Here is a 24,026-nt window from a genome sequence, read left to right on the forward strand (position 1 = left end):
AAAAAGAACAAAAAAAAAAAAAAAAAAAAAGGGTGCCCCAGGCCTGTGACCTCAGCACTGAGGATACTGTGGCAGGAAGCTGTCTAGTTTCAGGCCAGCCTGAGCTACAGGATACCCTGTCATAGAAATAAATTCAAGAGGCCGTGTACAATGTATCGATAGCACCTATTTCTTACACAGTGCTTCAAGGCTGTTAAACACACGTGGACTTCCCTCAGTGACAAAGTATCAGTACCAAATAGATACACCATGCTGACGTACCATGCCCGTGGCAAGGGGGAAGGGGTGCTGGATATATGGAAATTCTGTGTTGCCATCACAGTGTTTATAAGTGGGAAACGGGAACCCCCCCAATAAAGTATATTATTAAAACAACAACAACACGGGCTACCAGGCTTTCCCGTGGTCATTAAGCTACCTACCCATCTGCTGCTGGCCACTGAGCTCTGCTTGCCAAGAAAAACTATAAAAAAGCACCTCCCACCAGATTTGGCTTGGAAACTATTTCCCCGGAAATCCTCACCCTCCACCCTCACCCAGAGAGAGAGAGAGAGAGAGAGAGAGAGAGAGAGAGAGAGAGAGAGAGAGAGAGAGAGAGAGAGAGAGACTGTGAAACTGAGAAGGGAGTGTGAATTCCCTGCCAGATATGACTTTAATCTTAATGAACACAGAGCCTACTGGTGTGTGTGAACCGCTCACAGATTCCTAACTGTGTCTTTTCAAGGGAAGCCTGTCCCTAGAATGGAACTCTAAAACATGAACACTGACTCTTCCACGACTACTAGCACCTCTAGCCAGAACACCAAAAGCAAGTCCCTCCCCAAAGGTTGTCCATGAGGACCCTGCTGGGAGAAAGGGTTAATGCCACCAGGACTCTGCAACTCCCCAGCCAGCACCACAGCCCTTCCTACATAGGTACCAGGCACCAGATGCCAGCAAGCCTGCAGCCACTGAGGCATCTGGAAGCTGCCAGAGGCTTCCCCCTGAGCCTGCCATAAGCAAGGGCTGGGCTGTCAACATCAGGAAGCCTGGTTAGGTTTTCTTGTCTGCTCCCAGACAACAAGTTTTCTAACCAGAAAATGTGAAGCTGGTCATAAAGCCTGCTGCTTCTGACAGATGCTGTTAAATACTAGAGTGACAGGGGCGTTGCCCAGTCCCCAGCAACAGGGGACAAATGAAGGCCCAGAAATAGCCGGGCCTCCTCTCCCAGGTGCCCCATCCAGTAGAACATGGGTGAGGGGGGCTGGTGAAAGATCACTTAATAACCTGGTCCACCTGCGGTGACTGGTAACCTCGGAGAGGAAATGGGCCGGTCTCCTGGCACCAAAGGCAAACCACCCTTAAGCATGAGACACAGCCTCTTCCTTAGTTTCAACACAAAGTCCCCAACAACCGGCTCCCAGGATGCCACAGAGTCACTGTCTCACAGCCTCAGGAGTAAGATTGTCAGGCTCAACTGCAGCCTCTCTGACATCCTTGGGCACACGCCCCTCTACCGACTCCACTCTCAGAAAGCAAAAACATCTCTTCTACTGCCTCTGGGCTATCCTGGGGAGCTAGCCATTCTTTGCTAAACTGACAGCGACCCTCAGGAGGAACTGGAAAGCTCTCCCTCAGGATGATGCGGCCACTTCAGCTCCCTCCCTGTCACCAGGGCAGGGGCAACCCCTGCTGCAGCCTCCAGGAGGAAGCCCTGCATCGGGTGCCTAGGCCCTGTCCCCGCCAGGGCTCTAGGACCAGGCTTGGGGAACCTCCACCGACCTTCGATAGGGTTCAGATAGTCATAATCGAAGAGGATGGAAAAGTCCAGCTCGTCTTGGGAACTGCCCCCGGGCTCGTGGCCGGGGCCGTCCCCGCCGTCGGGGTCGGACTGCGGCTCCGGGGCGTCCATGGCTCGGGGCGTTCCGGCTGCGGGCCGTGTAGGGTTGCGGTGCCCGGAGGAGGCTGGCGCAGAGCAGGGGTCACCGTGTCTGTGGAGCAAGCCGGGGCCGAGGATGGCTCACGGCACACTGGGTCCTGGATGCGTCCGGGGAGCGGGTGGCGGAGCGAGCTTCCTGCTCAAAGCACCTGTTGCAGCCCGGAGGGGGCGGGGGCGGGGACGGCGGTGGCTGGTGGGGCGGGGCGCCGCCCGGACGGGGAGGGGCACAGCCCGGTCTGGCTTGAGCGACAGGCCCAGGCAACTTCTGTTTCACCTGCTACTGTCTGACCCAGGGTCCCGCCAGAAGCTGCTACCCGCAAGCTCTACCTTAGGACCACTCGCTGAGCCTTTCCTGATTCCTTTCCTTTGCTGGGGAGAGGCACCCTGTCTTCTTGGGCATGCCCACAGTTACGGCTCACGCCAAAATGTCTGGCTCTGATTTGCAGGCTCCGACCTCAATTGACCAGGCCTGAGCCACCTACCACCGTGTGCCACCCAGCATAGAGGAGCCACTGTGACCCTGTTAGATTAGGGATAAAGACCATCATCCCTTTTGACAACCAGAAGACTCAGCAAAGGCTGCAAAGGCTTTGGCGCCAGGGGGAAGTGACACACGAAGAGTTTGATTGATGACGATCTGGGGACCCTGTCCTGGTAGTGAGAACAGGAAGTGGTCTGGTGTGTGGGAGGCAGGGCTGACAGGTAACCTGTACATCCGGCTGATGTAAGATGTAGATTACCAGGCTCCTCCCCGTGGCTCTTGGTTTCATAAGGCTGGATTCGAACCCAGGAATATGGAATTTTGACCAAGCCCTCAGGGCAGAGGTTTGGGATGACTGCTGAAGAAGCCAGGGTCATCCTCCAACAAGCCTTCCAGCTTACAACCTCTCCAGAGCAAGAAACAAGGTAGCAAAGCCTTGCTGAGCAGTGGTCCCCGATACCCGATACCCCTGCCTGACTACAGTCACCAGAACAGCGTTTAAAGGCCAGGCCCCGGCTGCAACTGTAACCTCAAGAGAGGAGGTAAAAGACTTAAGGAAACCGAAGATCAGAAGTCTGGTTGGGTGGGGCCCTCGAGTCCTGGTCTCAACGCAGACTTGATGAGAATGACTACACTCCTGCATGGCGGATCATAAGAAAGGAGGGCAGAGGGCAAGCATTCTTCGGGGGAACCACTTCTCCACGGGTGGATGTCTGCCTCAAGCTACCTGCCATTGAGCTGGGTGTGGTTAGGCATGCTGAGAATCCCAGCACCTGAGACAATAGGATTGCTTCAAGTTTGAGGTCAGCCTGGGCTGCAGAGGGAGAGAAACCCTTGCCACCAAAACCAAACAACTCTCACCATTCTTTTCAGAACTGTTTGCTGAGTAACTGCCGCAGGTGCTGAGATGCAGGCTATCCCCGCTGCCCTTGTCACAGGACACACATGCAGAGGCACAGCTGCGAGCATCTTCCCTAACTCCTCAACACACCACAATCCAGTGGAGACCGGTTAAAACATCCGGTTTCCGAAGCTTCACCAGGCACCAGTTAAATCTGGGCTCAGGGCTTTCAGCAAATGCACTTACAAAAGCAAGCAAGCAAACAGACGCTTTCACGCTTCCAGATGAGAAGCCACCACTGCAGGGGCTTAGCTCTGCACAGTTCCAAGTTCCAGGCTTACAGAGCACCTTCTAGTTGTCAGGGCATAAAGGGGCGTTGTGGTGGGGCCATCCAAGTGTCTTAGGGGTGGGGTCTCCAGCCAAGACCTTGATCTCTAGAAGGAAATGTATCTTCTTCCCAGGTCCTTACGACAGGGGCCCGTGGTCAGACTCTGAAATTTGGCCAAGGAAACACAAGAGAACCACTGTAGCAGGGATGAGGGAGCTCTCCAGTCCTCAGCCACCCCCACCCATCCTTTGCTAACCCTCGTTCCTGCCGCTGGTCCTCAACCTCCCTAACGCTGTAGCCAACACTTTAATACAGCTCCTCATGCTACGGTGACCTCCCAACCGTGAATTTATTTTGGTTACTACTGCATACTGAAATGTTGCCGCTGTTATGAGTCATAACAGAAGCAAGCACCTTAGGTCGCCCCTGCGAAAAGGGTCTCTCGACATACTCAAAGGGATCATGACCCGTGGGTTGAGAACGGCTGCTCTACCCCACTATGACTAAATGCTTCTGGTCAAGTTGGCATCGACTGCCTGTGCCTGCCCAGGACCTGTCTTCCTTTATGCTGTTAACTGCTCCCCTAGGCTGCTCAACTGAACCCAGGGCCTCATGAATGTGAGGCAAATATTCCTCCACTCCACTACACCCCAGCCCCCAGGGAGCCACTCTTAAGATAATCTTGGTAGAAGTGCAACACAATTGTCCCATCGTACCTGTCAAGGAGGAGAAAGAAAGACCCAGAACTGGCCAATCAGAGAATTTTGTCTCCAAAGACCTATGAGATCTACAAAGGTGGGGTCCATGGCCACCTTTTACATAGCTTTATATATGGTGGGTATATACATGAATGAAGCTGGGAGAGATAGTTGAGTAGAGTCATGATTGGATGAACAGATGGACAGATGGATGGGTGGGTGAATGAATAGATGGGTGGTTGTTTAGATAAGTTAATAGATAGATAGATAGATAGATAGATAGATAGATAGATAGATAGATAGATAGATAGATGGGTGGCTGAGTGGGTGAATGGTTGGATAGCTGGATGGGTGGGGGTGTGGGGGTGGGGGCAGATGGGGGTGGATGAATGGGTGGGTGGATGGGGGGGTGGATGGATGGATGGGTGGATGAGTGGATGGGTAGGTGAGTGGATGAGTGGATGGGTGGATGGGTGGATGGGTAGATGGGTGCATGGGTGGATGGGTGGGTGGATGGGTGGATGGGTGGATGGGTGGGTGGATGGGTGGATGGGTGGATGGGTGGATGGGTGGATGGGTGGGTGGGTGGATGGGTGGATGGGTGGATGGGTAGGTGAGTGGATGGGTGGGTGGGTGGATGGGTGGGTGGGTGGATGGGTGGATGGGTAGATGGGTGCATGGGTGGATGGGTGGATGGGTGGATGGGTGGGTGGGTGGATGGGTGGGTGGGTGGATGGGTGGGTGGGTGGATGGGTAGGGGGTGGGGGATGGATGGTTGGATGGTTGGATGGATGGAGGGACTGATGGATGGATGAGTGGATAGGTGGATTGGTATATGGATAGGTAAATGGATGGCCAGCTGGATGGGTGGAGGGAGAGAGGGATGAATAGATGTCATGACTCTGTATGTATGAGTTTCCCTTTAACTATCCTCCTCTCTCAAGCCAAACCTAAACTAAACCTCTATGAGGCTGCACGCCCAACCGCTAGGACTGCCCTCCAATCTGATCTCACTGTGCCCAAGAGCAAGCCAAGCTAATGAAGGGAAGATGGCTTCTCCACTGGCAGAGTGCTCCCCATGTGCCAGCAACGGGAACAGCCAGACCACACTCGCCATGTGGGACGCTAACTGGGTCGTCCTCCAGAAAAGCAGGTACCTCCTCAGACCTCTACACCAAAGCAGAGTCATTACGGGGAGGGCTCAGGCCAGGCCCTGACCCAGAGCAATGTTCTTGTTGGGGCTATGGGGCAAGGAGGCTTTCTTTCCTCAGGCCTACCTGGAAGGCTAGAGCCTTGGGCAGGGGAAATGCATACTTTTAATTCCAGAATAAATAACCAAGCTCTTCGACTCAGGGCAGAAGACACGGCCTTTACAGGTGGGGAGGCAGCAGGTGGGGTGGGACAGAGGCCTTGACGGAGCGTCCCTGGCTCTGCTCTTGCTCTGCAGCTGATATCCCTGTCAAGAACTTTTTCATGTCCCCAGCCTCCCCAGCAAAAGCACAGTGGGAAGCCAAGGAAGTCACTGGGTTTGAAGCTAGCGGCAAACTTGGTGCTGACTGAGCCAGGATGCAGGAATCCAGCTCGATCCTGCCAATACTGGCTCCCATTACAAACCGACAATATGGCAGAAGGAAAGAAGGTATGGCCACCATCATAGGAGGGAACTTGGGTGTAAGGGAACTTGGAGAAGCTTTCAGGTCCCTAAAACTGGGACCACTGGGTTGAATAGAAGTGAGCCACAGATTATTAAGTATACGCAAAGGCCCCGAGGCAGGAGAGTATGAAACATTGGGGGAACAGAAAGAAGACTGCAGGGCCGGGTGACAGCCATAGAGCAATCCACTGTGCCCAGCTCTGCCTCTGGTCTCTCCAGGATACGCAGGCTCAGGTGGCCCACCTTGATATCTACGAGAGATCTCAAAATGAAGGTCTCAGAAACCAATACCTGGTGCTGTGTTGCTTTACAGATCCCCCTGTAATGATCTCCCACTCGTCCACCAAAACTCAGAGTGGTCCTGCTTTCTCTCCTCATCCCATGTCCAAACTCAAAAAACTGAGGGCGGTGGGGTTGGGGATTTAGCTCAGCGGTAGAGCACTTGCCTAGCAAGCGCAAGGCCCTGGGTTCGGTCCCCAGCTCCGAAAAAAAAAAACAAAAAAACAAAACAAAAAACAAAAAAACTGAGGGCGGCTCTTTCTCATATGTATCCCAAACCTCACCACCTCTCGGCCACTCCATGATTCTTCTTCCTGCTCATCACCCTAGGCCCCCTCTCCTCCCTCCGGCATCAGCACAGCAGCTTCCTGTCTGGATCTGCTTCTGTGTGTGCCTGAGCATAAAGCAACAGGAAAGGTCCTTCTAAAATATACGTCTGGCCCCTGCAGGGAGGGCTCTGTGAGTAGGAGCCCTGTTGCTGTTGTCAAGGACCTGAGTTAGGTTTTCAGCACCTAAGTGGCTGCTCCCAACCGCCTCTGGTTTCAGTTCCAGAGGATCTAGTGCCCTCTGGTGGCCACTCTGCACACTGCATGCACACGGGGCACATACATACGTTCAGGCAAAACACTCATACACATAAAAATAAATCTTAAACACACATAGTTGGGGCTGGAGGGGGGGTATGGCTCGACAGTTAAGAGTGCTCGCTGCTCTCGCCAAGCACCTGAGCTTGGTTCCCAGCACCCATCTTGTACAGCTTACAACCGTCTGTAACTCCAGCTCCAGGGACCTAATGGCCTCTTCTGGCAGGTACCCACAAACCTATGCACAGACACACACATGTAATTAAAATACTTTAAATGTTTATATATACATGCATGCGTGCATGCGGCAACCCTCCAGTGGCTTCCTGTCGCGCTTAGAATGCAGTAGAAAAGCCAAGTTCTACATCAGCTACCCCAGCTGTCTTCAGTGTCATGCCTAGCCACCCTCTCCCTCTCCTGCGATTTCTGCCAGTGAATTTGATCTGGAAAATGCCCAGGATGACCCAGAAGTCCCCTCTGATGCTGCCTTTCTTTGGCTATGTCTTAGCTGAGACATCACCTCCCCAGAGAGACTCTCTCTGCCTGTCCCCAGAAGGAATGACACCCTAGGTACTCTCTGTCCCTTCTCGAGCTCCCTGCCTCACCTAGCCCTGACCCTGCAGAACATTTGTGTGAGCATTTATTTTATCCCTTTGTCCCCATTCTTAAACTCGGAGGGCAGGGGCAACGGAACATCTTCATTTGAGTATATCAGGTAGCCAACTGTAGTGAACAGAAACATAAGATGACTAGGTAAGTTTGAACCTTCCACAGTTAATCCTTCTTTAACATAGGTCCTTCATATTGCGGGGGGAGATCATTATGTTCAAATTTTTCACTGCTTATATGGAACTCAAGGTTTAGGTGTGGGGATGTTCGCCTGTGTGCTTGCGTGTGGGGGCCGGTGGACAGCCTCAACTATTTCCTCTGACACGGTCCTCCTTTTTGGTTTGTTTTGAGACAGGGTCTGTCTCTCACTGGCCCGGAGCTTACCAAGTAATGCTGGGCTGGTGGACCACTGAGTGCTAGGGATCTGCCTACCCACGCCTCCCTACTGCTGGGATTGCAAGCAAGCACACAGCACTATGCCCAGAATATCTTTTCTTTTTTTCTAATATGGGTTTGGGAGTTGATCTCAATGCCAGGGGGCAAGCATTCTGTGGACTGATTTACCTCCCAAGCCACTGAGAGCCTTGATTCACTGGCTTCCTGGGTCTTTGCCTATGTCCTCAGGTCTTCTGTGTCCCCAAGAGATAAAGGACCCAATGCTTCCCCCTGGGGGACAGATGAGGGACAAACTATGAGAAAGGCCACTCCCTGGTTGGCTGGTGTGATGGCACAGGACTGGTAGACTGGAGGCTGTGACAATAAATGTCACTTTGCAAGTTTGTGCCATGCCCCAAGCATAGGTGTGTGACCTGTTACGGTTTCTACAAACATTTCATCTGATCTGATAGCTCCAGAGACACACTGCATGTAGTGTTTATAAAAGAAGGGAGAACCTGTCCCATGGACAGGGAAATAGCCTGCTAGGCTCATCAGAGGGTCCCTGAGAAAAGTAACCGATAAAAATAACAATAAAATACAATAAGTAAGGAGCCAGGGATACACACACACACACACACACACACACACACACACGCATACAAACACATACAAACATATACACACATACACAAATGCACACACGCACACACACATACACACATATACACACACATACACAAATGCACACACGCACACATGCACACACACACACACACACACACACACACATGTTTCCAAACTGACCTTCCAGAAGGCCAGTGGCTCCCACAGGTACAAACACAAATGTCTCACCAGGGCCAGTACCGAAGGCTAAAGAAGACCCACCTGACTCAAAGCCCTGGGTCCCATTACATCTCTTCCCAGAGTATAGAATGCTGGCCTTTCCTGTGCCTCAGTTTCCCTCACTGCCAACCGGAAGAGCAGTCAGCCTCATCCTTCTGGAGTGTGACAGACACAGCCACCAGCATCCCACACTTGGGAGGACCTTGAACATGGCTCAATGCGCAGCTGTTAAACTCCCACTAACCTTGGAGCAGGACGCTGTGAGGTTTCCGTCTGTGCGCTGTCTGGTCCTGACTGCAGTGTCTAAGGAATAAGTCATAAATCCTGGCCACAAACTTCACATCCTGCCGATGGCCTCCGTGACCACTGACTGCACAGGGCAGAAGCTAAGCACCGTAAATCCAATCAGAAAAGTAGGAGCCCTCTCCTCTGGATCCTCGAAGCAATCACTCCTCAGCTTCAGCGCACGCTGGGATTCACACTGCTCTACCTGCTAATAGCTCGACTTACTGACATTTGGCTCACAGGTGGAGGAAAGGGATCAGAATCACCAGGCAGAATGATGCACGCCCATAATCCCAGCACTCCAGAAGCTAGGCAGGAGGATTCCAAGTTTGATGCCAGCCGGGTCTACATAATGCGTTTCATCTAAAGATACATTCCTAGACTGCCACCCTCAACAAATCAAAATGCGAGAGATGACAAACCCCTAGTACTTCAACTATTTTCTTTTACTAGTACTTAGTGTGTGCACACACACCGTGGTGCCCATGTGGAGGTCAGAGGACAGTTCTGCAGAGTCAGCTCTTTCCATCTACCATGCAGGTTCCAGGAATCAAACTCGGGCCCTGAGGCTTGGCAGCAAGCACTCTTAACCTGGAGAGCTGTCTCACCACCCTTAAACTATGTTTTATGCCTTGTTTATCGAAACCGAGATATATACGAAACAAAGGCCTGCATGACAAACTCCTGGGAGTCAGAGAGGAGTGAGAGGTCCGTTTGGAGACGAACTGGACTCTGGGAAATGGGAATACAAAGATTAACCGCGCTGCCTCTCCTCGAAGTCATTGTCATTTGGGCAGATTATTGCAGGATTTGGGCATTTGTTTTCGCTTTTAAAATGCCACATTAACTGTGGCTCATCGTGGTGACTGGGTTTCTCGCTGTGCTCTGTGTCTGGCCCTGGGAACGACTTGCTCCACAATCAGGCAATTCCACTCTCAGGAACTATCTCCTAGTCACTGGAGCCAAGTGGTTTTCCTTTCCTCGGTGTTAGGGCTTCAGCCCAGGCCTCACACACACCAGGCCTGTACCACTGAGCTGCATCCCAGTCACTGGATTTGTGAGACAGGGTCTTGTTTTGTGGCTCCAGACTAACCTGGAACTCACAATCCTCCTGCCTCAGCTCCCCCGTACAGGGATCACAGGCTCGTGCCACCACATCCAACAATCTGTGAAGTCAGGGGGTGATGGGGCAGGTGCTGAGCCAGGGACGTCAATGTCGGGGCACCACTGTCAATCTCAGGGCACCACTGTCAATCTCGGGGCACCACTGTCAATCTCGGGGCACCACTGTCAATCTCAGGGCACCACTGTCAATCTCGGGGCACCACTGTTTCCCCCCAAAACAAGGCACACTGTGAGCATCCTCTCCATCCTCTCTGCTCCCCACCTGAATTTTCAATGTACTTTATTTTATTTTATTCTTTTTTTTTTTTTTGAGACAGGGTTTTATGTAGCCCAGGCTGGCCTTGAACTTGCTATGTAGTCAAGGATAGCCTTGAACTCCTGGTCTTCTTGCCTCCACCTCCAGAATGCTGGAATTAGAGGTGTGTCCTTGTGTCCCTGGTGACTGGGTGATCAATCCTGAGAACAGCTTTCTCTCGAAAGCTAGCTAAGCCCTCTACGAGTTGTGTCCCCCTATGCAGCCAACAGACTTCACCTCTGTACTGCCTATTTGCCATGTGAAGTCCTCTCATGGCTGTGGGCCTTTTTCAGATTCTCTGCAGTCCCTGTGTGACCTGGAAATACAAACATCTCAGCCTTCTGCACCCCATCTGTTCGTCTCTCTGCCACATCACACACACACACACACACACACACACACGCATACACACACACATACACACTCACACCATATATACCACACATACTCACACCATACACACCACACATATACCACACACACACATATACACACACACACACTCACACACACACAAATAATGCAAAAATGACAGCAAGCACAAGCGCCCAGCAGACAGACCTAGTCTGAGGGCTTCAGACAGGGGCTCGATTAGACCCAGGAACACCCTGGGTCTTATGATAACCATCATACCATTTCCCACATCAGGAAGCTGGGGCTCACACAGATGTTCGGGACCTTGGTAGCCAAAACAGAAAGCATCCATACGGAAGCCCACAGTGTCTTGGAGTCCACAGTTGGAGAGCCATGGAGCAACCAGCTCATAGGCAGGGAAGCACTCCTCCTCACCATCTCTCTCCTCCATCCACATTGGCTTCTGCCCCCTGCCTGAACTTATCAATGGCTTCCCCAGCAACCACTCTGACCCGGCTCCCGGCCTCTCCTTTCAGCCCGTGCTGGCCTTTGAGATTAAGGAAGCCACACACCCTGCCGCTGAATTTTTCCCTGTGGCTCTGATGGTGAACTTCAGACCCCTCACTAGGTCCTTCAGGACCTGTCCCGGCACACGCACATCTGTGATTTTAGCTTCCATTGTCTTCCCCTCTGCCCTTTTGCTGGGCTTCAGCCTGGCCACAGATGACCCTGGCACACAGCCTCCCCGGGGGGTAGCCTTTGTGGGCACTGTTCCTCCTGCTGGGCATGTCCTTCTCTGCATATTTGTAGGCAGAGCATGCACCATTCAGGGCTGAACAAAAGCCCACATCCCTGGGGAAGAGGAGGTGTCCTGGCTGAATGAAGAACCTACTACTGGCAATAACTTTCTCTGCTCTCTCACCAAAAACAAATGCGCAAGTCTTCACTTCAGATGCCTAGGGGTCAGGACTCATCAAGAAGAGTTCTTTGCAGATGTGAACAGGTGAAGATGGGACCATTCAAAAGCTAAGGAGCCCGAGTTCCCGGGGCTGGGGCCCTTGGAAGGGCGAGCACCATTTCACTAAGGCACAGTAAGACAGAGTGCAGGGATGCAGCCACCAGCCACAGAAGCCAGAAGAGACCACTAAGGTCCACACTGAGCCTTCAGAGAGCGTGGCCTGTCCGCCCCCGATTCCAGACTTCTGCTCTTTAGCGCAGTATACAGGGGCTTCTTCCTGTCTAAACAGCACTGTGTGACGACAGCTACAGTAGCCACAAGGAGCCAGTCTAACCAACTATAATGTGTGCACGCATACACACGCACACGTGCATTCATATGTACAAGTGCATGCAAATGTATACATACATGTGCAGGCAATGCACTTGTCCCAGAGCACAGAGCAAACTCTTGCCCACTGGCGCCATATCCAGCATGGTTAACAGAAAACGGACGGGTCAGCTGCTCTAGGGTGTGTGTGTGTGTGTGTGTGTGTGTGTGTGTGTGTGTGTGTGTGTGTGTGTGTGTGTGTGTAAGGGGGCTATAAGGTATCTTCTTCTTCAGTCACTCTCCACCCTATCTTTTTGAGACAGGGTCTCTCAGTGAACTTGGAGCTTATAGTTTCCGGTATCCGGTTTCTGGTTTCCGGTTTCCGGTAGATCGGCTGGGAAGGACCCACCTGGCTCCACCCTCTTCTACCCTGGGCTTACAGGTATGCGCCTCTTTCCCAGCCTTCTTATGTGAGCCAGTGCTAGGAATCCGAGCTCAGATTTCCATGCTTCTACAGTAAGCTCTTCACACACTGAGCCATCTCTCCAGCCCATGGCAGCAGTTCCAAATACTGCTCAGCTCAAAACCGAGGCACAGGAAAGTGGGGTTTCTCGCATAGGAGGTCACACAGCTCTTAAGCAGCAGATGTGGGTTGCACCTTGTGACCAGCACTTGGGCTGTTGATTTTCTGGGGTATCATAAATTGCTCCTGGGGTCCCGGGAGACTCACAGAGTAAGAGGCCTGGCCCTGCCTTTCAGGGGCTTCCACGCATGATAAGAAAATCGCTTCAGAAATTTCGAGTCTGCTCTGGAGAGCTTCCTTCTATAGCATTGAGTTGTGGGAAAATAGATTGGGCTGTCTGGGAACCAGTCATGGAGGGCTCCTGGCAGTCCCCTGTTCTGAGCCTCTTTGCTGGACACCTTCCTCTATTGGCAGTGAAAATGTCTTTTATTGTCCTGAGAGGCAAGGCTAGGTGAGGCACCCTCTCTGTCTGCCTCAGTTTCCCAGCTCAGACAACATTGATAATGCCTTTTCCATTATCTCCTTCCCTTCCAAGATGTGTCAGAGAACATCTTTGGGTTGGAGAAAGAGTCCAGAGCCAAAGCCTACGTTATGTGTAGGTCGATGGCATTCAGAAGTCAGGATGGTGTCTGCCAAGACAGCCGAGCCTGTGGTTCAAGTTGACTCTGCCACTTTCTTACTGGGTAATCTTTGGCCGGTTCTCTGTGCCTCTCTGTGCTCCTCCAGGGAGGAGAGGACAGCACACATCAAATACAGGCTCGGAGAAAAGGAAAAGACGTTGTAAGTCTAAGGCAGACAGCCCCAGACAGCTCTGAGTCAACACAAAGTTAACAGGGACAGTGGTGGCTCACCCAGGGCCAAGCCCTGCACTTCCCCTTGTGTATGTGACTTCTGGCAAAGCTGGTCTCTCTGTCCTCACCCATCAGATACCAACGCTGGGTATGCGCTCACCGCATGTTAAACAGAGCTAAGTCTTGTATATGCATGGTTTTGTGTGACGCGCACGACAGCCCTATGAAGACTCTACTGTCATTGTTCATGTTTTGCAAATGAGGACATTGGGGCTTCTGAAGTCATCACATCTTAACCCAATCTGTGTCATTTCAAAGCTCCAGTAAGTTTCTAAAAGACCTTAAGAGGTCTAGGGGACTGTGGGTGTGGTTCAGTCGGTGAAGAGATTGCCTGAGTTCAGTCTCTAGCACCCCATATCCCGGGTATGGTAGCTCATATCTGGAGGTGGAAGCAAAAGGTCAGAAGTTCAAGGTCACAAAAATAAATGTGAGGCTAGCCTGGGCTACGTGAGGCCCTGTTTCTAAAGAAGGGGGCAGGGTATGATCTAAAGAACATGTGTTGGAAGAATTTCAGCTGAGGTCCAGTTTCTGTACAATATCACTTATTAGTTTCTATCTTTGATGTAATAGAAATTGCAGCCGGCATTCACAGAGCATCCGTGATGAGAAAAATTATGGCTGGTGTTTGTTGGCTCCCACAACCCCTCCTGATAAAAAGCCTTCTTAGTGATTCCATTCTACAGATGAGGAAATTAAGACACAGAGAGGTGGACTTAATTTCCTGATACCCCACAGCCGTGATGTGGCCAAACAGAAACCCCAACCGGGGCAGAAGTCCAGGAACCAGGGACCTCTCAGATAACACTGACCACTCCCCTTGCACATCTTCAAGCTCCCGTGGGGCTTCAGACCAACTCTGCACCGGCAAGTTTACCCATTCTCCTTACCATGCAAATATTTCCATCCTGTGCTCTGGGACTGCCTGTCACCATGCTCCCTGGGACTCTAAGGGTCTCATCCAACAGGCACTTGAGCTTAACGGTGCCTTCGTTGTTTTCTCTGGGGACCTCTAGGCAGGGGAACAGCGATTGGCCTATCTCAAGCCAGCTGTCTGCAAGGCCTGGAGCTGTTTTCTGTGTGGTTTAGTGCTGTGTCATGTTTTGCAAGGATCAGTCTGATGTCGTGCATCCTGCCTATACAAGCACAGTGGTGTACACATGGGTACCATTCCTGTGCACTTGAACACAGACCGGGGAGGGGTTGTGGGGTGGGGGACAAGGGACATGTGTCCTTCCAGACCTTAGCAAAGAAGCAACATTCCCAGCCCAGAGAAGAGAGCTACAGTAGCTGCAGGAAAGCACAAAACAGAAGCCAGGTTTCTCTTCTGAGTTCTCCGTGTGTCCCCTCTCTTCCTCCCTTATGGAGCTAAAATCTGGCATTTGTCTGTCTGTGCTGTAGTCCTGTCCACCCTCCCCCTCGGGTCAGAGCATCTGTCTGTCTGTGTCCCCCCCCCCCCCCATCAGAGCGTCTGTGTCTTAGCTTTGAATTGTTCTGCAGTAAAATCCACTCCAAGACCTTGACATAGTCATGGCCTGCCTGGGAGCATCACTCTGACACCTGACATAATATTAGCGCTTTTTTCTCTTGACATTATGTCACTGCACCAATGCCATTTAGGCAGAGGACAGGATAGACTGGTACCAGAAAAAAGATCCCAAGCGCTGGCAGGATCTGGCTTTCAAAAGTCCCGCCCTACTAAAACTAAGCTGAAGTTAGAGGTGGCTAAACGCACCTTTTACCGAACCGGGATGGGGCTTGGATCCGGCTCTCAGCAAGAGCCCCCCACCCCCAGCTTACTTGCCAAAACTGTCATTAGCCTCCTCCCCACCGCGCCCCCCAGGACTTCAGTACACCATGCAGAGCACAAAACCTACATTCAAGTCAGATTTTATGACACGAGGCTAACTCCTCCTACACGGATGTATTCCGCTTAACCCTTCAGCCCTTCCCATTTGGCGGTGCCCCTTTCCCTCCACACAGGCTGGCCTCCCAGAAACCATCCAACAGCTTCCACTTTAAAGACCTGATTTCTGACTCCCCAGCCCAAACCCCTCAGAATCCCAACCAGATGGGCTAGATTTCATATCATAGTCCCACTTATTAACTCCCTCCCGTAAGAACCAAACTGAACGGCTTCAAGGTTACATCTAAAGGGAAGAAGATGGAGCAGAAACGGGGACGGTGGGGCGTCTGTGATCCCTTTGGCAGAGCAAGCTCATGGTGCTGTAAATTGTGGTGGGGGAACTGGAACAGCCCTCAGACACATCCCCAAAAGGGGGAAGAAAATGGCTTAAATTGCTTGAATGGCCCAGAGCATCTGTTGATGTAGCTACTAGAAAGTGAAGTCTTTCTGTATTTTAAATAGCAAAATGTCAAGCCTGTGTTTAAAAAAAAAAGGGAAAGAAAAGAAAAAGCTAAATAATAAATAATGATGATGACAAGGACGGTGGCCTCTGCTGTCAAAGCCGAGAGCAGCAAGAGAAGCCAGCGGTTAGCACCGAGACCCCCTCCTGGTGTCCCGCCACACACACACACACACACACACACACACACACACACACACACACACACACAGGGAAACCTGTCTGGAGACACTTCCTAGAATCACCACCAGCGACGGCCAGGATGTGCGCGTGCGCCCCTGTTTCGCCGCATCTATGCTTCTACCTGCGAGCGGGGACAGCGTGGGGTGCCTCCCGGAGGGGTAGGGGTAGGCAGCAGAGCGAGGATGCGATGCGAGGATGCGGGAAGGGATGCGGGCAGGGATGCAGGCAGGGATGCCAATGGCGGCGCGGTTACCTCGGTCCGCAGACCCCATGGTGCGGAGTGGCTGGCGGGGGCCCGGCCTGCGCAATGCGGAGCGCTGCATCTGGAGGCGCCGGACTCAGAGGGCTGGGGACCGTGTGCTGCGATCTGGCGGAGTGGCGCAGAGGCTGCAGCGCCCAGGCTCCGCTCCGGGGCTCTGGCTCCCCGTGCTCCCGCTCCTGTGCTCCTGCTCCGGCTCTCCGTGCTCCCGCTGCCGTGCTCCGGGCTCAGGCTCAGACTCCCCGGGCTCCCGGCGCTCCGCGGTCGCTTACTCCAGCGGCAACGCGACTTCCTTCCCCGCGCTCCGTGTTTATAGGCTTTCAATGCAGTAAAATAACGGGATTCCCTCACTGTTTCCTCCTGTTTACTCAGCGCCATGGAAACCTCTGGATCCCGTCCATCTCCAAAACTAAGGGCTTTCCTGAAAACTTCACACTCAGGAATCCATGACGTCGCCTCCTCCGCAGCCAGCCAGCTCCGTGGCTCCTTTGGCCGCCAAGCACAAGTCCCTGATTGTTCGGGGCAGAGAAAAAGTCAGGGAGAGGGAGGCGCGCAGGGGTGGGGGCGCGGCCCGCCAGGCCCTGCAGGAGCTGTGTGCAAACTCGCAGACAGCCACCGCCTCCCCGCTGCAGCCTTGCCTGAATCCAGCCTCCTGACACCCCACTTTGTGAGCGGGTGCCCCTTGGAGAAAGCTCCCCAGGATTTCAGCCAGCACCCCCTGGGTTGTCCAGGACCCAGGGGTGTCTCCTTAGGCCCTCAGTGCCTCTGACTGCCCAGATTCTTGAGTGTTCAGGGATGAAGAGGAGCAAGACGAAGGAAAAAGAAATAAATAACAGCGCCTGTGCCAACTGTCCAAGATTTTTTTTCCCCTCAAAGAGTTTATTTTTAGATTCATTTAGAAAATCCAAGGTTTCCAGTATTACTCGGAGGGTCCAGCAATAAGGCCGAAAAAGAGTCGCCGAAACCAGGCAACGCGTGTGTTTACGCATGCTGCGCATAAACAGGAAAATAGAGGAGAGGGATGTCGGGACCTCTGCAGCCTCAGGATGAGATGTGGGGTGGCACACGTGGCTCCCACCTGGGTCACGGTTGGAAGGAGCGGGCTGAGCTGCAGCCCACAAGACGACTGGGCTGGGTTTCAGCCCATTTTGCTTTTCCACCTGCGTGTTCCATGGGAATTTCTGGGTTCAGAGATAAAGCCAGCCTTGATAGGCACATTTGAAATACTGTTGTGGGCTCTGATAAAGAACTCCGGAGCACCCAAGGCTAGTGAGTCATCACCCCCTCCCACAAGAGACGTGAACTTCAAGAGATACGGATTGGGGGAGCAGACTCCGCCCATGGGACCACTTTGTTTTTCATGCATTGGTCACAGTGGCTCCTCCAACCCCCTACAGCTCCCAGAGTGACCACCAAGACCAATTAGAACCCTGCCTGAGAAAGCCCCACCTCACTCCCCCATAGGGGACTCTCTGAAGTCTGCCTGCATCCAGGTGGACCTTGGCAGTATAGCTTAAGAAACCGTGTTCCAATCCCAAAGAACAGCCATGCCTGTCTACCTACTACGTGCCCCCTAAAAAAAAAATACTTGCAAGGAAGTTCCAAGTAAACCAAGTCTCAGAGCCACCAAATTCTTTACAGCTACTCTGTAAGCACCCATTATCGGGATGGCTTTTGGAGGCAGGAAGGGCCAGCACTAATATGCAGACAGTGCATGGGTTCATGCTCAGCAGAGCCGTTGAGGAGCTCTCACTCCTGAAGCCTCCATACCCATCACCCACAACAGAGACAGGACACCCATCCTAGCGTTCCCAGGTTGCAGGACTTTCAGGTTTAAAATAGAGAAAGTTCCAGGCAGGTTGGTAACCACTGGTCATCATACGCACTAATGAGACTTCATTTCTTTTTTGCTTCTAACCGTGCATAGCTCCCACAGACAGGTAGTACACTGTGGGAACAGGTCTCCCAACTCAGGACCTATGGTGCACCAGGTCTCAGGTGAAAAGCACCTTTAAATCCCCACTCACACATCTGCAAAGTCATACCTAGCAACTGGGAGCGGCCAGCCCTGCACGGACCAACATGGCAGCCACCAGCTACACATGGCTGAGATGAATGTAACTAATGATTAAGTAGTGTGCCGCAGTCAGTTCTCTGATGTCGAGGGCCACATCGCGGGTGTTCAGAAACAGGTGGCTGACGGTTTCCTGCACCAGACAGCAGAGCCACACTCATTCTTCCAGAAAGTTCTCGTGGGCAACATGGCTCAGACGCTCTGAAAGGTTCCCCCACAGCTGCATTTTCCTCCTCTTCATATTCCCACACAGTAAAGTGGAGACGCTAGCAAGGTTCACCACCCAGAGCTGAGCTAAGACTCAAACGAACGTGTTTAACGGGAGGACAGTGAGGCGAGTAATAAATGCTAAAAATACATATATTTAAAAGTTAATAAAGCTTTCCCACGGTCAAGGCGTGAGCGGTGACGAAGCAGGGGACCGGGCTTGTCTGGCTGTCTGCAAGTGTTAGCTTGAGGCCACTCTTCCTGAGACCAAGCCAAGCCAGTGAGCTAAAAGCCTCTTGTGAGACCCCGTCCTCGCCAGAGGCTGACCTCTGACCTGGCATGCAGGAGGCCCCGGGTTCCAGCCTTAGCAATCGATCCTACTCATTTTATTTTTATTACACTTACACCAATATGTGTGTGTGTGTGTGTGTGTGTGTGTGTGTGTGTGTGATGGTACACATGCAGAGGTCAGAGGGCAACCTGTGGACACCTGTTCTCTCCTTCCATCACGTGAGTTCCAGGATCGAACACGGGCCATAAGGCTTAGCAGCAAATGACTTTGCCCCCGAGCCATCTGGCCCACCCTCGTTCCTTCTTTATAGTTATTAAACATATTTATTTTGAATTCTTAAGGCAGGATCCTCACAGCCCAGGTTGGCCTCCGACTTAGAACCCTCAAGCCTCCACCTCTTTAAGAACCGAAATTACAGGTGCGGGCTACCACGCCCATGCGAAGCCCTTTAAAAAAGGGGGGGGGGGGGAGAAAATCCAGTTCCTTTAGTATTCCTACCGACCGTGGTATTGTGAGCCCCACTTACAGATGAGCACATCAATACTCCAAAAGCCCATGTTCGCACAGCCGGCCCCAAGGTGACCCCAACTCTGGCAGCTGCAAACCCATGTTCTTGGCTCGGCAGCCCCTGCCTCCCGAGGCCTCCCTGGGAACCTCCGCCTCTGTGGCCAGCAGCAAGGCAGGAAACCAACATTCTGGGCCTCCTCTGGTGGACTCATTATCGGGGATAATTTTAGACTCGGGTCCCACCCAAGCTCAGGCCTTGGAGGCGAGTCCCCATCTCCACAGGTGCCTGGAGCCGCCAGGAGTGGGGGACGCCTTCTGGAACTCGGGAGAATCAGCCTTAGCCACGTTTTTTTATGGCCTTCAGTCTGTCACGGTTAAGCATTTTCCCTTTTTAAAGCCCAATTAATACTACCAGGCTGGAGCCTGGGCCTAACAGCTGAGTCACCCAGCGTGCCCTCATGAGCCGCGGCGTTAGGCCTCTCCGAATCTCTTCTTGAGTTCCTCAGACAATTTCTTTCCTTTCTTACTGCCAGAGCGAGAAATATTTTGTCCTTTTGAACTGATCCACCCACTGTTTTTCACTTCTGCAGCGCACTCCCCTTTGCCGAGGGGGTGCTCCGAGGGGGGGGGAGCTTCCGCCCACTAAATTATCCAAGAGAAGTCCCCAAAATAGAGCCTCTCAGCTGGATCTGGGACTTGGCAGTGTGTGAGGGGAAAAGGCAGGGAAGAAATGGAATCAAAGCAAAGAGAAGGGACCCAGGTGGCCTTAGGGCACACCTGGGCTCTGGAGACGATGAATCCCTCCGGACCTTTTTCTTAGATGCTCCCCCGCCCAACAGCCCTTATAAACAGACACGCAGGTGTTTCTGCCAGCATGCTACTGGCTGGCACTGCCCAGGCTGGGCATCTGTGCCAGGACTCGGGGCAGCTCAGATGGGGCCCTCCCTCACGTGTCTCCTCACTTGCTGCATGCAGAGCCTATATGCTCTCTGCGCATGCCCCAGATGGGCCTGTGAGCTTAGGGGCCAGCCTGTGCATCTATCAAACAATAGACACTCAATGCCCGCTGTGCCATGGGCACTAACTCATTGAAACCTTCAAACTGCCTCCTGGCAATCATTTTGTCAGGCAGAGAATGTGGCGCAGAGAGGTACGAGAGACCTTATGCTCAAGTTCACATGCCCAAGCCAGTAAATGGCAGAGGTGGGATTTGAACCCCAGCCACTTAGCTCCAGAATGTACATCCTTTTTACCCACCAGGCTCTTCTGCCTCCTCGATTGCTATGAAAAACACCCCACGAAAGATCCCTGTGTTCAATCATGTGTGATGTTGCTGATGCTCTGGGATCCTAGCTCTTGGGAGGCAGTGCTGTGAGTTCGAGGTCAACCTGGGTTACGGGGTAAAACCCCAATTCAGAGCAATAACAAAACCAAAGATTTCTGGGCTCCACAGTTTCAAGAACCTGGCCATGACTGGGAGCTGGGACGGGGATAGGGCACGAATGGAGACAAGGAGGGATTGAGAGATGGGCCGTGTGGATTGTGTGAGCTCAGACATATCAGAAGAGGTGGGCAGGTAGGCCCAGTGGCAGGGCCTCCTTTCCTATTGAATGGGGTGAATCCCCTAACTGTAAACATCTTCCAAAGACTTCTCAAGTCCCCATACCTGCCCCTGCCCCGTGTGACCTCCTTCCCAGGGGCTCTGTGGAGTCTTGAATGCTTCTGCTGACTTCTGTCCCTTCCCTGGAGTCTCTCTGCATGACCAGTCTTTCTGAGACATCAAGTATTCACAAGACCCCATGCTCAGGCCCCAACCTCAGGTCATAGTCACCTTCAGGGTGAGTTTCAATCCCATAAAATCCCTCTAGAAACTCTTCCTGGCCCCAGCAGCCAGCCTGGTGACCCAGAGCTCTGGACTTCATGCCACTGCCCTGTGAATATACTCACCGCCCCTCCCCTAGGCTCCCTGTGGCTTGAGGCTCTCCTTTCTACACTTCTCTCTCTCTGGCCACCTCAGCCTCCACTGACCCAGGTCACCCCTGCACTGATCCTTTTAAACATGTGCTTCCCTCTCCTGTCAAGCAGGCCTTCAAGGAAGAAGAGACCAGGGTTAAGCGTGCTGGGTATACAGTAGGTGCTTAATAACATCAGCGTACAGCCATTATGCCAGGATAGCCACCAGGCAAAAACCCAGTTCAACCAAATATTCCCCTGCCGGTAGCCCTCCCTCGCTGCTGAGTCCCCTTGCCAGCCTTCTTGGTGTCTCCATTCTCATGGTCAGGTCCTGCAGGCAACTCGTGTGGGGTGAAAGCAACCCGGCCAGGTCTTTAGAGAGGCCACCTGCCAAGAACCACCCTGAGAGGTGACAGCAGTCACAACAAGGAGTCATCTCAGGAGGGTCCTGGGTCACCTAGCCTGTGAGGCACAAACTTGTCCTTTAAGCCACCAAGTGTAGAACAAGTCACAGAAAGCTACCATCATGACCTCCCAGGCCCTGGACTGTCCTCCATCTGATTGTTTGTCCCCTCTGTCCCATCCTGTGCCCCACTCCAGTCCTTGCCTAGAACACTTGCTCTCTCATTTCTGTGGCTGGATTCTTTTAATGCCATCTCATGATTTGGGGGAGAGTGAGACAGAGTCTCTCTATGAAGTTCAGGCTGGCCTTGAACTCCTGATTCTCACAGTCTCTCAAGTACTGGCGTGACAGGTGTGTGTCACCTCACCCTGCCTCAGCATTATTCTGTGACATTCTTCCACGGCCCTCTCTGAAACGTGTCCCCCTGAGCTGCAGTACAGCCAGCCCCCGATCCTTGTGAGGCTCCACCCAATGCCGTGAGTCTCTATGGCACTTTGGCTTGAAGTCCAGATTCACTTGTGTCTAGTCTGTCTGCTCCACCTTCCCGCAAAATGTCAGCTCCCCCAGGCCGGGGCTCTGGCTTCACTGCCTGGCTGTGTCCTCAGCACTGGGAGAGAGGCCTGGCCTATGGCCTGCCTCAAAAATGCTCGTTGAGTGAATGACAGAGGGCCAGCTTGTCTCGTCTGTTTTGTTTACTGGTCATGAGTCATCTTCCCACCAGACTAGGAAAATAGGGGCCTGTATGTCCTCCTCGGGGCTTGGCGAGACTTCTAGAACGGGTGGTCCCTGCTCTGTAGTCCTATCTCATGTCTACCTCAGAGCAACTCTGGCAGGCTCTCCCAAGCCCGCCACACACAACTCATTTAAGCCTTTCATAACTCTCTCAGATGAAGCCTCCTATGAACCCACCTATTGCCAGAGAGGAAACTGAGGCACAAAGCCCCAAGGTCACCGAATGGTAAGCAGCAGACCGTGAGGATGTGGGCAATCTCGGTATGGCTCCAGAATTACACTGCTGAGGCCAGTGGATATTTGTTGACTGAATAACTGACAGCCAGCTAGGCATGACTGTGTAGTCAGCCACCTGCTCAGCTGGTTGCAGGGGACCCCAAACATCCACGGCCCAGGTGTGGCTGGGTGAGATGCTCCTGGGGCTGGCAAGGAAGAGGGAACAGGCGGAGGCTGTCCCCGGGGGAGGACTTCCCCAAGCCGTGGGATGGAAAGGTTCACCTCATCTGGAAAGAACTCCCCGTTCTGTGGCTGCAGCCTTGAGTGAGGTGTCTCCCCAGCCCACTCCTTGCAGGACGCATTGTCTTGCTTTTAATAGTTCCTCTAATCTGCACTTGGAGCGGCTCCTGACTGACTATTCCCAAAATAATCCTCGGTGCCACTTTTTCCAGCTCGAAAATTCTGAATATTGCTACCCTCCCCATCAGCCACCGGTCCCAGGGTCCCCAGGCAGGAATGCGACCCAAGGGAGCTTGCCGAGGGATCTTGGAGCAAGCCTGACTGCCCCTGCCAGATCATGGGCTGCTGACTGTGAATTCCCCCCTCCACAACTCCAGCCTGCAGAACTGGGCTGGGACAGCCCGCCAGCGGCAGCCCTCCCTCGGAATGCCCCGGGCTCCCCCTCTGAGAGATGGGAAGATTTTCCTAGAAGCTGGAGACTGCTGCAGAGCTGACGTGGAGGGAAAGGAAACTGGCTCGTGGTCAGCCTGCCTTTCTCTATCCTGCCGTGGGCAAAGGAAAATGTTGATGGGGGAATCTCCTTTGCAGAGACAAGAGACTTGGTGGGGGGCTACAACGGGGCCTCATGTAGCCCAGGCTAGCCTTTAGCTTGCTACATAGAGCTATGGCTGACCTTGAACTCCTAATCTTCCTGCCTCTACCTCCCTAAGGTTGCAGGCGTGAGCCACCACACTAGGTTTTTGCAGAGATGGGAGCTGAACCCAGGACATTGCTATGCATGCTTGCTTAGCTTGCAGTGGAGACAAAGCTCAACAGGGATTTCTTAGACTGAGGTGTCTAGAACTGGAATTTCATTTTTTGAATATTCGGTGCTCTGTGGAGCTTGTGTGTGTGTGTGTGTGTGTGTGTGTGTGTGTGTGTGTGTGTGTGTGTGTTTTCATTCAATAAACATCCTGGCACACCTCCAGGAAGCTAGGCTAGACTGGGGATGCGGCCGTGAGTAAAACAGGCAGCGGCTTGGCCCTGCTGAGCTGGCAGCCCAGTGGGGGACACCCAGAGGAAACACACAAACATTGAAGACACCACTGTGCCCAGAAATGGCCACAGAGGGGAACAAGAAGACAGAGCAGACTGAGAAAGAGGTGGCCTCAATCAGGGGGTCTGCGGGGTCACAGAAGCCGAGCTGAGCACTGCCGTGTGAGGCCACGGCACAGACCATGCAGACATCCAGGGGTGCATGGCCTGAGGTTGAGGAAGTTCTCTCAGAGGCCAGGAGCAGCATTC

General features: G+C 52.8%; 1 protein-coding gene and 1 long non-coding RNA gene across 8 annotated transcripts in view; one reads left to right on the forward strand and one right to left on the reverse strand.

The window, feature by feature from the left end:
* Nfatc2 (nuclear factor of activated T-cells 2) overlaps nt 1-16,494 on the reverse strand; it is a 132,305-nt gene extending 115,811 nt beyond the window's left edge. For 3 of the 7 annotated variants that reach the window (XM_039105143.2, XM_039105142.2, XM_017591803.3), the window contains exon 1: nt 16,113-16,494. Coding sequence is in view for 5 of the 7 variants with exons in the window: in XM_039105142.2 (XP_038961070.1) it covers nt 16,113-16,182 (70 nt within the window). In the remaining 2 variants the exon portion in view is untranslated. Of the gene's footprint in view, nt 1-1,761; nt 2,103-16,112 lie in introns of those variants that run through there. The other 4 variants (XM_017591799.3, XM_006235653.3, XM_039105144.2 and 1 more) reach the window with 3 other exon arrangements.
* LOC102554478 (uncharacterized) lies at nt 12,228-16,966 on the forward strand. Its single transcript, XR_352858.4, has 2 exons — nt 12,228-12,381; nt 16,491-16,966. It is a non-coding gene; the product is annotated as an uncharacterized LOC102554478 (long non-coding RNA).
* The last annotated feature ends 7,060 nt before the right edge of the window (nt 16,967-24,026 follow it).

Source organism: Rattus norvegicus, chromosome 3 (genome assembly GCF_036323735.1).
Source record: "Rattus norvegicus strain BN/NHsdMcwi chromosome 3, GRCr8, whole genome shotgun sequence".
Taxonomy (NCBI): domain Eukaryota; kingdom Metazoa; phylum Chordata; class Mammalia; order Rodentia; family Muridae; genus Rattus; species Rattus norvegicus.